Here is a 16,001-nt window from a genome sequence, read left to right as displayed (position 1 = left end):
AGCAACACACTCTTTCTGATCCAAGAGTTAACCCTAAAAGGAACTATGATGGGGTCCGCCCATGTCCTCTTTATTAAATCTTATTGCATTTTTCACAATCCATCTCTCTTCCTTTTCTAAAGCTAGTAAGATTTCATTGTTATTTCTAAAATGATGGAATCATTGATAGTTGCATAGAAATGCTCCTTTTCATGTGTTTTGTTTCGAGGATCTCCCCACCGCATGTAAGTTTTTTTTTTTTTCCCATTTGTTTTTCTAAAAATATGAAGATGCACGACTTTGAGAGACAGATTGAGTAGTGAATTGGGACTGATGCAGCTTTCTTCAAGTATTGGGGATGAGTTATGATGATGCTTAAATTTGTTTTTGTCAATCCATCTATACTCCCAAATTTAAAATTAAAATTCTAACATTGAAAACAATTTTTTTATCCGATCATGTTTTTGGATGTCATAACCTCCTTACAAAGAATTGAGATATCGTACCAAATAACCTAAGTTGGTACTCTTTTTTATAGAAATACTTTACTAAGATTTTAAGTCTAAAATCTTAGTAAGGACCGTTTTGCTCAAATGGATTATCACATTGGCAAATCCAACACCACAGCACTCTAGATTTCATGGAAAACTCAAGTCACAAAAATAAAATAAAATAATTCTTGATTCAAGGTTTTAAAAATGGACAGCAATTGAACTTCCACGGAACTCTTTTTCCCTTCGAAGTCAATAGAATGTGAGTTTAACTATCCATAGTAAAAATTGAAATCTTACTAAATAAGGCTAGTCGGACTCCTTTTGTATAATAACACTTTCCTTTCTAACTTAGTAAGATTTTAATTTTTTTCTTTCATGGTCTATAGAATTTTGCCCTCTACAATCCTGTTGGACCAGATCATTTTTTTTTATGCCACGGTGATTTCTTAAAAGTTAGCAAGGCTAGTCGGGCTCTTTTAATAAAAAAGAAATGCTAAATGAGAGCCGTTTTTGGCCAAACGCCTAGGATACCCTATGACGTGTTGGCTCACAACCCAACAAGCATTTGACATGTGGTACATTGGCATCTCTCTTGCCCTCTGCCCACATATTTATTTTTTCAGATTTCAAATCTTGAAAAGGGTCGTTGGGCCCACATTGATTATCACATTGACAATCGAACAACATAGCATTTTAGATTTTATGAAAATATTCATATTCGAAAAAAAAAAAATGTAAAAAAATATCATTTTTTGAGTTTGATCCCTGTTGTTGAAAGTGGACGGCCACCGACCCAAATTTAAAAATAAAATTCAACGATGAAAAATAATTATTTTTTTTAATTTTGTTTTTTTAAAAGTTCATATAATTTTGTCCTCTACAACTCCATTACATTGGATCATGTTTTTGAATGTCACAAGGTGATTAAATCAGAAAGTTTGCTTTTTTCACTATGGGCAGGAGAGAGAAAAGGGCTTCAGGGGTGTTGGCAAAAAACAATGTGCATTTAACATCACTCTTAATATATAAAAAAAAAAAACTCACTTTAGTTACCAAAGAAGATTTCAAGTCTTACAAAGGGTGGTTTTGCGCATATGATTTAGGACATTGGCAATCAAACACCACAGCCCTCTAGATTTCATGGAAAACTCAGATCACATAAATAAATAAATAAATAAATGGGGATTGATTCAAAGTTTTTTAAATAGATGACTATTGAACTTCAGTGGTAAGTAAGGTTAGTTGTACTCTTTTCATATAATAACACTTTCCATCCTAACTCAGTAAGAGTTTAATTTTTTTTCTTTCATGGTCTATAGAATTTTGTCCGCTACAATCCTGTGGGATCAGATCATGTTTTTTTTTATGCCACAAGGTGATTTACTAAGTTAGTAAGGCTAGTCAGGCTCTTTTAATAGAAAACCCACTTTAGTTACCAATGAAGATTTTAAGTCTTATCAAGGGTCCTGTTCCTAAAATGATTTGCGACATTGGCAATCAAACACCACAACCCTCCAGATTTCATGGAAAACTCAGATAGCAAAAATAAATAATAATAAATAGATAAATAGGGCTTCATCCAAGGTTTTGATAATAGATAGCTACTGAACTTCCATGGAACTCCAAAATTTAAAATTAAAATTCAATGGTAAACAATAATTGTTTTTTGAATTTTTTTTTTCCAAAAGTTCATAGAATTTTGTCCTCGACAAGGTCAACAATCCTTAGTAAGAGTTGAAATCTTGTTAAGTTAGTAAGACTGGTCAGACTCTTCTTTATAGGGGTAGTTAAGTCTATAAGACATCTCTAATAAAGCACATAACCTCCCACTTAAAAAAAAAATTAAAATTAAAAAAAAAAAATTGAAAATGTGATTACGACAACCCCCAACGGTTGGTGAACATTGCCCCATTAATATCCCTCTCTTCAACCTCCTAACTAAAAACCCTTAATTATGGTCATCTTCAATCCTAGGCAAGATTTAATCGTCATCTCCCATTTTAATTTTTTTCCTTTCAACCTCCAAGTATAAAGAACAAGATAGAATTATGATGGAGTTTTGGGTAGGAGAGGAAGAAAATGTGGATTAAAGATGAGGTTAAATAAAATGAAAATAATTTACCATTGTGGTTTAAGAGCTTGAAGACTACAGATTTTTGGGAAGAAAAAAACCAAGGGATTTTGCCTATAGGTTGAAAATGATGAAGGAATTGAGGTCCTTTTGTATTAGTCAATAAGAGAAGACCGAGATCAAACCTTGAAAATTGATCATCTCTTGGTTGCCAATTTCAGTATTATGTGAACCTTAACATATTATAGTCTGTGCATTTTCTAGGGAATCCCTAGGACATATCTTCAAATCTCAGTTGTTCATTGGACAGAGTCTCATGATGACATTGAAAACTATTTTCCTTCAAAATTGCTAAGTACTGATGCAGATTAAAAGAATATTTTTAACAACACATCAAAAAAATTGCAAATATTTGACTCACTTTTCTGTGTCTAACAATTCAATGTTGATCTTAACAAATCAAATCAAATGAATTATAACGTTCTCAAAATCCAACCAAAGACTAATCATGAACCAATCATAAATTTTTTTTTAAAAAAAGAAAAAAGAATCCAAGTTGCCAAGAAAAATAATCAGGATTTGAAAAATAAATATCCCCCCTCTTGACTAACAGAAGAACATGGAGTGGGAAACATTTTGATGCAGTCGGGGAAGTTCAGGGACTGAGGGAGGCCCAGCAGAAGTCAGCCCAGCAGGAATTGAAGAAGTCTCTGACATTTCATCAAACTTCATAAACTGAGACATCTGCGCTGCCGCAAGATGCGCGTAACAAATTGGAGCAACTGCAGGAAACACACCATACGTTTACAATTTTTTTATTTTTTATTTTTTGCAAGAATTTTGAGAGAGTGAAACATTCATCATTTCTCAAGACACCGCACCAAACGGGTATCATTTACCTTTCACCGATTACCCTATAGCAACCTACAGTGTCTATGTGGCACTATTTTTATTGTAGAATAAATACATCGGGCTGTGCACGCTTAGAAAAAAAGGCTTTTTTAGGACTCCGATGTGTTTTAAACTCCAACCAAACACATGCCACGTAGATACCATATGTGATCCTGATTCTTACTACTATTACTGGGTACCAAATGATCTTGGCTGTATAGTGTAGGGCTGTCATGGATCAGATCAAAACCGAGCATCATATACTATTGTTCTTAGAATGATGAAAGTCCCCACAACACAAAAAACAAAACAGTCTGAAGAAAATCTCATTACCTACAGAAATGGCTGTGGTGCTCCGTTGGTACCTGCAAAGTCCAAAGACACATCTCCATGTTATATTGCAGATCCAAACATCATTCTTCACATAAGTGGTTAGGTATAAAATCTACTTACACATAGGATAGAGAGTGCACAAGCTCCTGAAGATCGTCAGAAGAAAAGCCAATCTCATCTAATAGAACATGGTAATGTGTTGGCCTAGTCGTTCCCTATACAATAAAAATGGGGTCCTTAGTCAACAAAAACATAATAACTTATGGATATCACTCATGCATTTGGACAATATAGATGCACTACAAGGGTTAAAAGAGGAAAATAGTAGTTAGAGGGGTACTAATGAAAAAAGGGAAGGGGAGGAACGACAATAAAGTGAGGTCCACACAAAAGGTAGATGGGATGCTTATCCTCCATAACTGTAGTAATTGTGGGACCCACGGATGTGTTTTATCATTCATATAGATATTATGTATACATACGCTCATGAGAGCATAGCTTAACCCAAAAATAAGGATAGATTTGGTAGTCTAGTCTATTATAATGAGACAAGGTAGAATAGAAGTGGTTCCACACCAAAATCTGAGTGATCATAAATGCCCCCACTTTATATTTAAATTTAATATAGTCAGGGTCATTTTGGTAATTAAAAAACCACATTAAGATTAAGCCTGTGACACGTTGCTTAGTTTTCAAAATTACAAAAGTATCCTTTTTTACTATGTAATCCTTCAAAACCCTTTAATAAAGAGCTTTGTTGGACACTGCGTTCAACACTGCACTGATGTGGCAGTGTACAGATTGTTGACAACCAGTTGAGTGTTGTTTTATCCGCCTCCACTCCCAGGCGTCATGTGTTCACGTATCGTGCCCATGACCCTCTTATATTCATAGTTTCGCCTTCCCCATCAGATCAGTCTTTTGGGGCAAATGGTTGTCAACATGGTATCAGAGCGCTAGGTTTGTTTAGGCCATGGGTTCGAGTCTCCTCGAAGGAATTTTCCACCCTTATAGGTGAGAGGGGGAGTGTTGTTTTATCCGCCTCCACTCCCGGGCGTCATGTGTTCACGTATCGTGCCCATGACCCTCTTATATTCATAGTTTCGCCTTCCCCATCAGATCGGTCTTTTGGGGCAAATGGTTGTCAACACAGATAACCATAGATATCTTTTCTTGAGATACAAGTTAAAAAAAAAAAAAAAAAAACAACTGCCACGTAAGCGCATTGTCCAACGAAGTTAATCCATAATTTTCCTTTAATCAATATTTGAATAACCAAAAAAAAAGGCCTTCTGACAAAAATAAATGGCACAAATCTTGAGCCATTTCAGAATGTTTCCACAGAAAATTCCAGATTTGGCCAAAACCAGAACAAATCCGATTGACTCTGAAACATTGAATGTTAAAGGGAATTCAGAATGTTTCGGCTCATACCATTTCAGTTTTGATCTTGACCAAAAACATTGCATCGAAATGAGATTTTAAACGTTGGATGAATGATATATATTTCAAAACTCACAATCATTCCAGCATGGGCACACATGTAGAAATCATTATTTCGAGGATGGCAAACTATGTTGTCAATAACTGTCCCTGCAAACATGAAAAACACAGAAAAAAGTTTACATTGCATGAATTAAGAGAGATTCAATTGCCACACTAACATTTTTGCTAACACCACCCTAAGATGTGTGCTAATAATTCTTTGGTGACTTACATTCGAATTGGGGTGGCATTTGTCAAAAGTTGGTGTGGCAATAAAATCTCACGTAAATTAATTAGCATTTCATCTACCGATGAAGGAGTTCAGAGTGGGCTAACCAGGTGGAACATTCTCAGGAGATCCGGGCTGAAAGAATTTTGTATGGTGATTTTTCTGTGCAACAATCACCATAAACTTCGGATTCCACTGGTCATCAAGGAACCTACAGGCCTGTACCAGCAAAAGTGTGAAAAAAGGAACATTGATAATAGCACATCTTCTAAGTACTAAACAGAAAAAATAACTTTTAATCCAAATTGCTATTGCAGTGTTTCTGTTTTAGCAAGATAACCTCAATGATTTGATCCAATTCCATGTTTAAGACTTGGTTGAACTGTGATTCGCCTACACCATCCCTGATAAGAATGCATAATAAATGAATAATGAAGAGAAAAAAGGCGCAAAGAAGGTAGATTGATTCGATTAATGCTATTATACAACATTACAACCTTTAAAGATGGGATGAGATATCTTTATAATGAGAGAAGGCGGAGTAGAAGTGGTTCGACCCAAAATTTGAGGGGCCATAAATGCCCCCACTTTCATATTTAAATTTAATATATTAATATAATCAGGGTCATTGTGGTAAAAAAATGCAATCTACCACTGTATAATCACGTTCCTTAGTTTTCAAAATTACAAAAATATCCTTTTTAATAAGTAATCTAATCAATATTTTAAATTACAGGCAAGCACTTTTGATACATTTGTGTTTGCACATGCCACCTTCTAGAAAGACTAAATAAAATTGTTATGTTTGTGACTTGTTTCTATTCTATTGGTTGTATTATGTTGGCAGAATGGACTGCCCACCAGGAACGGTTAGGGGAATAAATTCATAGGGCTGTGAATCGATAGGATCAGACCTGAAATCCGATCTGTTCTGAATAACATCGGGTCTGGATTGATGTTTTGGATTCCAATAAGGATTTGATATCTTATTGGATCGGATTTGGATCAACCATGTCCCGATCCGATAATATGTTAGAAAGTATATAAGCTGGATCCAATTGTTAAAGGATTGGGTTTGGATCTTAATAATGAGTTCCGGAAAAAAATCGATCCGGTAAGGGTCTGACCTGATTGTTAATGGATCGGATTTGGATCTTAATATTGAGTTCAGGTATTCATTTATTTATTTTATTTTTTTATAGAGGAATTGAAACTGTTGAGAGTAACCCTGATTTTTCAGGGAAATAGTAGGATCCCATATAAGTTTTTGTGTCATGTTCTCTCTTAATGTCTGATTTGTGTATTTTTCTATTTGTAACCATTTTTCCTCATACCCAATTTTCTACAAAAAATTTAGATTTACTGTAAAATCATGCAGAACTACTCACTCACGTTGTTGGCAAAGCAAGCAACTTCTGGTGGTACAAGCCAAACCAACCTTGTCTCCAAATACCCAAGAAGCTATTAACTTAAAGAAATGGTCTCGTGCATCAGGCGTATTGTGTTAGTTAAAACGATAACTTATTTATTTAAAAACAAGTGTGGCACCTTATTTTAAAGGGGTCCAGGCCAGCTATAGCAAAATCCTCAAACCTATGAAGGCCTAAACAATGAAAATTTCCTTCAAACTTTCCAAGAAGAAAAGCAATTATATACCTGAAAATGATTATCTGTTCAGGCTTCCTTTGCCCTGAACTCGAATAAAAATCAATCAAAAGCTCCCTGAAATTGAAAGAACATCATAGCCCTTTTGGTCAACCATGATAACTGAATCAGTAAGAGTATTCCAGGAAATATATCTAACAATCTGCCCCATCTAACACAGGAGCTTCAAGAGTCTTGAAATGCAACATATTCTAAAATATGTATTACACCATGGGTTAGGTTCCATTGACTCGAGAAATAATACATGATACTGACCATTTAAACACAACATCTAATGGTTAGTAATTATCCTCGAGATACATAACATACGGATGTGTATTACTAGGATATGCAGACAATCCAAACTGTTGGAAATTTTGTTTATACGGTCAAGATCCTGTGTTGTTTCTTGAGTCAAGGGTACCCGACTCATACTATATATTATAATTATATTTAATTTATCATATTTCAGTATTGAGTTCCACAAAGGCTGATTACCATCAAGAGGAAGACCCGACCAAAAGAATTTGGATTGAGACAATGACTGTAGATATGACTCACTCTCAGTCATTGTTTCAAGATGTTGAAAAAACCTTTGAGGCATAAAGTGTAGGCCTCATATGCATGATATATTTAAATAAAATTATGATATAATACATATAAATTATTGAAGTATTTATGCAGTAAAACCTACCGAATTATGCCTTCATCCACATTGCCTACTGGTTTAAATAGAGAACCTATCATTTCAACCTTTGGTGATTGTGTCCTCACTGATGCTCTATAGCGAGAAATCAATGGCCATTGTCTCGAGCTGACCACCTAATAATTTCACCAGATTAAAATACAGCTATGTATTTTTATGAACAAAGAGGGCAAGTATGTTACCGCAGCGATAGATGGGACATCAGACTGGCCAGGAGAACTATGTGAGACATCCATCCCAATGATAAGAGTAGGAATCTTAGAAACAAGAGTGGTAGAAGCATGTTCAACAGTCAACAATGAATTAATCCCGCCAAGCTGTAATATATTAAGAAAAAACAAAACAAGATAAGAAAATGGCAAATCACTTTGTAAAAAATAATTAAGAACGTACAAAATATCATTTATTGTATTTATTAATTTTTACCAAAATGGATACAGGTTGTACAGTCATTTTACTGTTTTTTATACCCTTGTTTTGAATTTCATACAAATGGCCTTTTATTGAGGTTCAAAAACAAGGGTACAAGGGTAAATTCATTAAAATGACATACATCGAACACGCCTTGGTAAAAATAAAACATACTAAAATATGACATAAGGATGGCGTTATTACGACCCCTATTACGACTCACCGTTTGTCTTATATGGGCAAAAATGTTTGGAATGGGCTGATTTTTTGTGAGAATGATCTCTGTGATAAGGGGATCATCATGGCAAAAAAATCATCCCATTCCAAAACTTCTAACCCCATCAAAATTGATTTACAAAAATTGGACGGTCTAAAAATTTTCAACTTGTAAACATGGGGCTAGAAATTTCATAATGAGCTGATTTTTGGCAAGGATGATCTCCTCACCATAGAGATCATCCTCACAAAAAATCAGCCCATTCCAAACATTTTTTCCCATATAAGACAAAACGGTGTGTCGCAATGTGAGTCGTAATAGGGGTATACGGAACCCGACCCATGACATAATACATAATTACTCACATTTTATTGGGTAGGGTCCCCTATCAGATCGTGGCTAAACTAGAACCAATTTATAGGTTATCATGTCTGAAGTAATTGGATCGTATTTCAGGTTTGATATGATCCATTGACTGTTGTCAACTAAGACACAGATGAAATATCTCAATTAAAGCTTTAGCTTACTTTGGAATTAATCTTCAAGAGAACATTTGTAAGGTATTGATCATTGACTCTCGTAGGTGCGATGCACTGAGTAACGATTCCAAAATCCACGAGATTCTTCTTCTTCCAAGGACCTTAGAAGGGATCATCAAACAATATCTCATATGTTAAAATTAGAGATATACTTACCTATACGAAGGAAGAAAAAGTATTTTTTTTAAAATGATCCAACCATAGATAGCAGAGTTTTTCCTCTCTGGAAGAATGCAAAGAAGAAATTGAGGGGCACTAGGAAGTTTTGACTTTATTAGTTCAAACATCGTATCCACTCGAACAGTGGTAGAGTCCCGTCTTAATTGATGATTCTCTTCAAGTACATCAAATGGAGAATCTATTAACTGTTAAAAAGATGAATAAAACATCAGAAAATCTGAGCAAAAAAAAATATTCTTGAAGGGGGAATGTTTGATTCAACACAAATGACAGAACTTACAATGCCTTTCTGTTGTCCACATCTGATTAGATCTCGAACAAGACTACGTGTATCACATCGAGCCGAGAAGTTTACAACAGCCCAACGTTCAATCCTTATGGGATTCACTAGTTTCTACACGGTGCATATATGGATTACTTGCCAGGAGGACCAACACCATCAAATATGAAGAAACAACAAAAATGGGCACATATGATTTTGAAATTAACTTTGAACTTCATACAGATATATACACTTTTCATAAATATTATAATTATATTTAGATTTTTTTTAAAAAAACTTTCTGGTCAGCTATTTTGGCAAAATACTTGCACACTTTGGTAAAATAAATATGGTGGAAATAGAATAGAGCACCTTGTTATTAAAGTTCCACCGCCCATTCCGAGGGAAGAAATCCTCTCCATTTCCCACTTTCAACTAATGCAAAGCTTTACATATTAACAAAAGCCTTTCTTGCCAAGGTACATCAGAAAAATAAAATATAGACAAATAGATATACCTTTGGGGCAGATAGAACACGTCCTTCAACCTGAGTAAAGGGAGAATTAATTGAAATCCCACAAGTACTAAACATTGGGTCCGCATCATAATTGTTGCTTCTCAAAGCCTGCCAAAAGAGAGCCAATGTTAAGAGGAACAACTTGAACATATTTATATCAAAACAAACCAACCTAGAATGGTGAAGAGCATCGAGCAGAAACGTACATTAGTCAAAACATTCATCCTTTCTTGGGGCTTTTGTCTCGATTTCTCTACTAGACAGGATCTCTGTTGAGTGGATAGTGCCTTTGTGTACCTTTGTAAGGAAACTAACGAGCAAAGCTGAAAACATGCAGGAAGCAAATTTGATCTTTATAGGTACGTACCACAATTGTTTTACAACTCAAAATCTAGACTCGGCTCTAATGTCCATCACGTTGTGTCAAATCAATGTCCAACTCAAATAAAAATTAATTAATTTTATAAATATTTGAAATTGGTTTTTAGTAGTTTACAAAAATAATAATATTTACATTTTTTTTTAATATTTATAAATATTGTTACCCGTGAAAGCACAAAATCCCAATCGTTAAAACATAAAATCCAACAATCAGAATAAAACATGTATTTCAATGATATGTTGTGTATCTCTCAATAGAGATCTGACCCAATTCAAGGTATTTTCTACTTGGCTCGACCGAGTTGATGAGACTTTGAGTTGTTCCACCAAGTATTGTGATTGAGATGTATCAAAATCCAATGTGTAGAGTCGACTCAGCGGAATTTCAAGTCCACTCATAAGTTTAAAAACCATGTGTACCACAAGAAAGCAAACACGATTAAAAATCAATAAACTACACCTCAATTGGAAAGTAAGTTGGTCGCTTTGGTTTCCCGACATTAATGCAAGGCATCCCTGCAGACATACGTAGTTCTATATGGCGGTAATTAACAAAATAGTCATACACTGTCAGTTCAATGGTTTGGACCTCTCCACCTCCATTTCCCTTTTGTTTTAAAGTAAACCTACAACATGAAAAACAAGACAAAATAACCAAAATGCAACATTCAAAGAAAGCACATCCCCCTTTTACTTATACTACCAATTTAACAGAGGACATTCAAAGAAAATTACAATAAGAGGAAATTACTAAAACAGCTATGTATTTTATGAAAATTACTGAAGCAGCATTATTCTTTCTTTTTAATATTCATGAAAATGGTCATATACCTCAAATTCACTCAATTGACGTGGAATGTGCACATAACCATAGATTTTTTCTTGTGTATCTCGAGGAAAAAATCTATGGTTCTGTGCACATTCTAACTCAGTTGAGTTTATTTGAGTGTCTTTTTTATTTAGTCAGTTTAGCACAGCTCTAAAAAAAATATAAATAAATACTAAAATGAGTATATGCACTTAAATAAAGGAATAAAAGCTTACAATTGTCTGTTGCAGGGTAAATCACTCAATCCAGTGATTTTATATTCCACATTAGAGGGACTTGCTGTTATCCTCAGATTTTTTAGCAATCTTTTAGCCTGTTGATACGGACAAGTAACAAAAGCTTTTGATGTGAGAAATGGTTCTATCACAGGATGACAAAATTTTGAGCATAAAAATTGCTTACCTTGTCCCACTTAATATCCCGGGGATCCCTCAAATCTTGGTTAGCCACCAGAAAATCAATAACGGGTCCAGGCCGTATAATCATTGTAGTAGATACGTCTGCACTTGACGGTAACAGAACCATTAACCATAAGTAACAATTGAATAAGCAGGGGGAGAGGTGTATGTACTCGTTTGGTAATTATTTATTTTTATCATGAAAGGTATCCACTATACGGTCATTCATAATTATAATTATATATTTGATACCAAATAAAAGACTATTCAAAACAAGTGTAAAGAGAAACATGATGAACTAACCATACAATGGTACCTGTTTTGGTATAATAAAGAGTCGCGATCCAGAACGGTGTCACGTTCCTATAACAATGTATGGTGTCTACGTGTCACATTTTTATTAAACACAACGGGCTTCATGCATGGCTTAGTCAAGAGCCCTAGGTTTTTTAAACACCAACAAACATGCCATGTAGATACCATACCTTTATTGTAGGAACGGGACACTGTTCTGGATCCTAACTCATAAATATATATATATATAGGGAAGTATTCGGAGGCCCTAAAGAGAGCCAAACATTTTTCAAAATAGGGGTTACAAAAAATCAGCCCATTTCAAAACTTCTAACCCATAGATTGAAAAAATGTTTGGCTCTCTTTAGGGCCTCCGAACGCCACCCACCCACCCACACACACACACACACACACATATATATATATGTTCGGCACCCTACACTTTATCCTACGTGTTTTGTCCTACATGGGTTAGAAGTTTTGGAATGGGCTGATTTGTGGTATGGATGATCTCTACGGTCGAAGATCCTCCTCATAAAAAATCAGCCCATTCTGAATAAAAATCGTGGACCGTCCATTTTTTGTAAACCATTTTTGATGGGGTTAGAAGTTTTGGAATGGGCTGATTTTTGGTGAGGATGATCTCCTCACCATAGAGATCATCCTCACCAATCTATTCCAAAACTTCTAACCCATGTAGGACGAAACACGTAGGGTGCGGAACGGGACCCATATATATGAGTACATTCCCTTTTGATAGGTATTTTAAAAACTTCTAGGCCAGCAATTTTGGAGTTATCATTCCCATTTTGTATCCCCCCAAACCAAAAAAAAATATAAAAGAAAAAGAAAAATAAATGTACCAATATTTAGAGATAAGCCCCCTTGTGTTGCTCTAAAACTGGAATGAAGCCCTCTACATCCCAGAACACCACCTCCGAGGTCAGTAAAGTTCCTTGGCTCATTATGGAAAAAAGATTGTCGGACAAGGAGGCAACCCCTATACAGAAAGAGCGAGTGTGGAATGACAAGCCAAATAAATCAAGATTCATCAAAAGATCCCAAACATAACTTCAACCAATGTGGAGACATGAAAATATTAACTTGTGTACAACAGATCTTCTGCGGGATAATCTCGTAATTGATAAATTTGGAGGTACAACTCAAAACCAATTGGCAATGAGTGGAGAGGCCCAAGAGCTTATAATAGAGAGGGACAAGGCAATGAGTGTCTGATGTGGTACTAAACTCAACACACCCGCAAACGTGTGGGCCGGACTGGGACACAGAGAAAGTTTTGAGTAGGATAACCCCAAGTCACTCTTAATGTAAATTCATTTTAAACAAAAATTAAGAAAAACTTGTTCTACCATGTTAATGGTAAGTGTCAAGGTAACATTGACTTCAACTTACTGTATTGCAGCGTGTTGTCTTAAGATGATATCCAAAACTCTTATAACTTCTTGGGAGTCCTCTGTTTCTTGTCCACGTAATGCGTTGACAATGGCTTGAATTGGGATTTTGGCAGCAAAACTTATCTCTACTTTAAATATTTTGGATTGGTATTGACGCTTGAACCTCTTCCGTTCATTCTCATTTGGACTTTCAGAACCATTTGGGCTTCCCTTTCCCGCAATTCTACACATAAAATCACACGTTAAATTCATGTGTAGATCCAAAATGATATTTTGGAGTAAAGTACCAAACATAAATCAAATGTTTACTTCTTTGATGAGACATTGTCGAGCACAACAATGAAGTCAAGTTTGTTTCGTGGCAGAGCACCAACAGTAAACAGACTCTTCTCTCCATCATAAGCAAATCTCTTCTCAGCTAACTCGGTACTGTAAGTCTCATAAAGTTTAGCCATCACTTTTCTTCCAATACCTTTCGCCTCCACAGGACGATCATCTTCGTAAGACATGGAAACCTGCTCCAATGGAAAATAAATACATCTTTACCATTATAAGAGAGAAGTAGAAGTGGTTCTGACACCAAAGCTTCGATTTCAAAAATGCCCTCACTTTAACACTTAAAACTTAACATAATCAGTGTCATTTTGATAAAAAAATTACAATAACACGTCCCTAAGATCATGTTTTTGGTAGTTTTCAAAATTATAAAAAATATCATTTTTTTAATGTAATCTTCAAAGTAACCTTTTAATTAATATTTTAAACTATAAATAAACCCTTCACACACAAGGGCATTTTACCAAACCAGACAAGTATTCTGCATAAATTACTGGCCAGACATGTTTTTAAAATATTTATTGAAAAAGGCATATGTCCACTCTTTTACCTTTTCATGACCTTACTTTTATTTTATACTCTTCTTTCAAAACAATGGTATAAAGGTAATTTTAGTAAAATGATACATACATTAATAGAATGATTTTATATGACTTTACTTTTGTTTTATACTGTTCTTGTGAATCCCATATAGAAGACCATTCCAAACAAGGGTATAATGGTAATTTTAGAAAAATGAAAGTACAAAAGGTAGCTGCTGTGGTAAAAATGTATAAATACCAAAATGGGCATGCACCCTTTTTGATAAATATTTTTTTAAAAACTGTCTGGATCAGTAATTTCAAAATCATACATACATTAATATGATTGAAAAAAATAAATAAATAGAAGGACTAAAGAAATGCAAATACATACACTGTAATGATAGAAGTAGCCATCTGTTTTTGTAATACCAACTCTAAAATGATTAGTTAGTAATGGTATCATTTGCCCCTTTCGTCCAATAACAGTCCTCGCCATTGGGACACGTTTGGGCTTCATTGCTTCTGCTCGCAATGGAACTACATTGGCTGGGACAGGTGGTGGTGGTGGCAAAGCCTCGGGCACCTCTGTTCTTTCTGGATGAGAAGAAGAGTCCATCTCCTAAATCAGCCAAGTAAATCAAAATATCGAATGAGTCAGTAATAAGGTGAACGAGTCATAGTTCGGTTGCCTCCGAGTCCAACTCTTCCGAGTTTAAAACCTTTGTCATTATTAGATATAAAAAAAAACCAACAACTAAAGAACTCAAATGTCAAACATCATAAAAGATACATTATCGCGTATAAGTGTACTACTGCTAAGGAGGATGTGTTCCCTACTGTCCACAATGTTAGATGATCCTCGAGATGCGTTCAACATTAATCTAACTAAGGGTAACATCAACTCATCATCAAGGGGTGTACTTTGGGGAAGATGTCGTCCTTCCATTAAAAGCAAATTCTAGTATCCAACGTTGTTGGACATTGAGCGTCCAACGATGACTGAGATAAAAGGAGAAATACAAGAACACTCGATGATCGTTAGGGTTCAACGTCTGAGATAGGAAGAGAAATACAAGTTTGCTAGAATAGTAATCCATGGAAATCCCTAGGAAAACTCTTCCCATCTCATCCATTCGTTCTACTCTCATTGTCCAGCGTCGATGAACCATAGAAAAATCCAAAACAAATATTTAAATTAGTTCATAAATAGAGGGATTCAACTTTCAATCTCAAGATCACCGATAAAGCGCTTGAACATACAAAAACTAAAGAATCTGCCTAAAATCGATATAAAAAAAAAAACTCAAAAAATTATGAGACATTGTCGATAATGGACTTGAAATCTTAACGTACTTGAAATCTTTTCAGAAGTGATCGATAAGGGCAAAAAATCAAATCTTGAGATCTTTAAACCAAGTTTTCAATCTAAAAACACACAGAGGGAAGCCTTCGAACGTACCTTTGAGTCTCAATCAAAAAGAAGATCGAATGTTCGAAACCCTAAATCACTATTCAATCTCTCTCTCTCTCTGCTACTCAAATCGCTTCGATTTCCCTCTCTCTCTCTCTCTCTCTCGGCGCTGTTGTTTGTAAGTTGCGCTCCTCCTATATACTCGCTAACTGAAACGTACGGACATCCTCCATGCAATTATATCTCTCCGATCTCACGTATCTTTAATTGCCGTATTTTATTTTTCTCCAGATTCGTTTCTTCCAACATGGGGTTATCATCCAGCGGTCCTGAATTTGGGATGATGGTTTACCGTAGCTGATAACATCAATTTCTCGTTTCGTCTAAATAGTTTCTTTCCAAATGAAGTATGAAATCTCGAAAATATCCCTTAGATGACGTAAAGTAAAAAAAAT

General features: G+C 35.1%; 1 protein-coding gene across 1 annotated transcript; it reads right to left on the bottom strand.

Annotated features, from left to right (window-relative positions):
- Positions 1-2,938: 2,938 nt before the first annotated feature.
- LOC147400632 (protein argonaute 4B-like) lies at positions 2,939-15,766 on the bottom strand. Its single transcript, XM_086446401.1, has 23 exons — positions 15,595-15,766; positions 14,527-14,754; positions 13,585-13,790; positions 13,274-13,498; positions 12,724-12,860; positions 11,571-11,668; positions 11,384-11,481; positions 10,800-10,965; positions 10,165-10,281; positions 9,959-10,066; positions 9,814-9,876; positions 9,460-9,573; positions 9,199-9,364; positions 8,988-9,100; positions 8,015-8,149; positions 7,821-7,948; positions 7,139-7,204; positions 5,823-5,886; positions 5,590-5,701; positions 5,288-5,361; positions 3,889-3,983; positions 3,769-3,800; positions 2,939-3,326 (listed from the first exon to the last, which is right to left on the bottom strand). Exons 2-23 carry the CDS (start codon positions 14,749-14,751, stop codon positions 3,151-3,153), a joined length of 2,718 nt encoding a protein of 905 aa, XP_086302527.1. The 5' UTR covers positions 14,752-14,754; positions 15,595-15,766; the 3' UTR covers positions 2,939-3,150.
- Positions 15,767-16,001: the final 235 nt, after the last annotated feature.

This window comes from Akebia trifoliata, chromosome 6 (genome assembly GCF_017979445.1).
Source record: "Akebia trifoliata isolate Shusen 1 chromosome 6, ASM1797944v1, whole genome shotgun sequence".
Lineage (NCBI taxonomy): Eukaryota > Viridiplantae > Streptophyta > Magnoliopsida > Ranunculales > Lardizabalaceae > Akebia > Akebia trifoliata.
The sequence above is the reverse complement of the archived record's forward strand: the minus strand, read 5'-3'. Positions and strand labels throughout refer to the sequence as shown.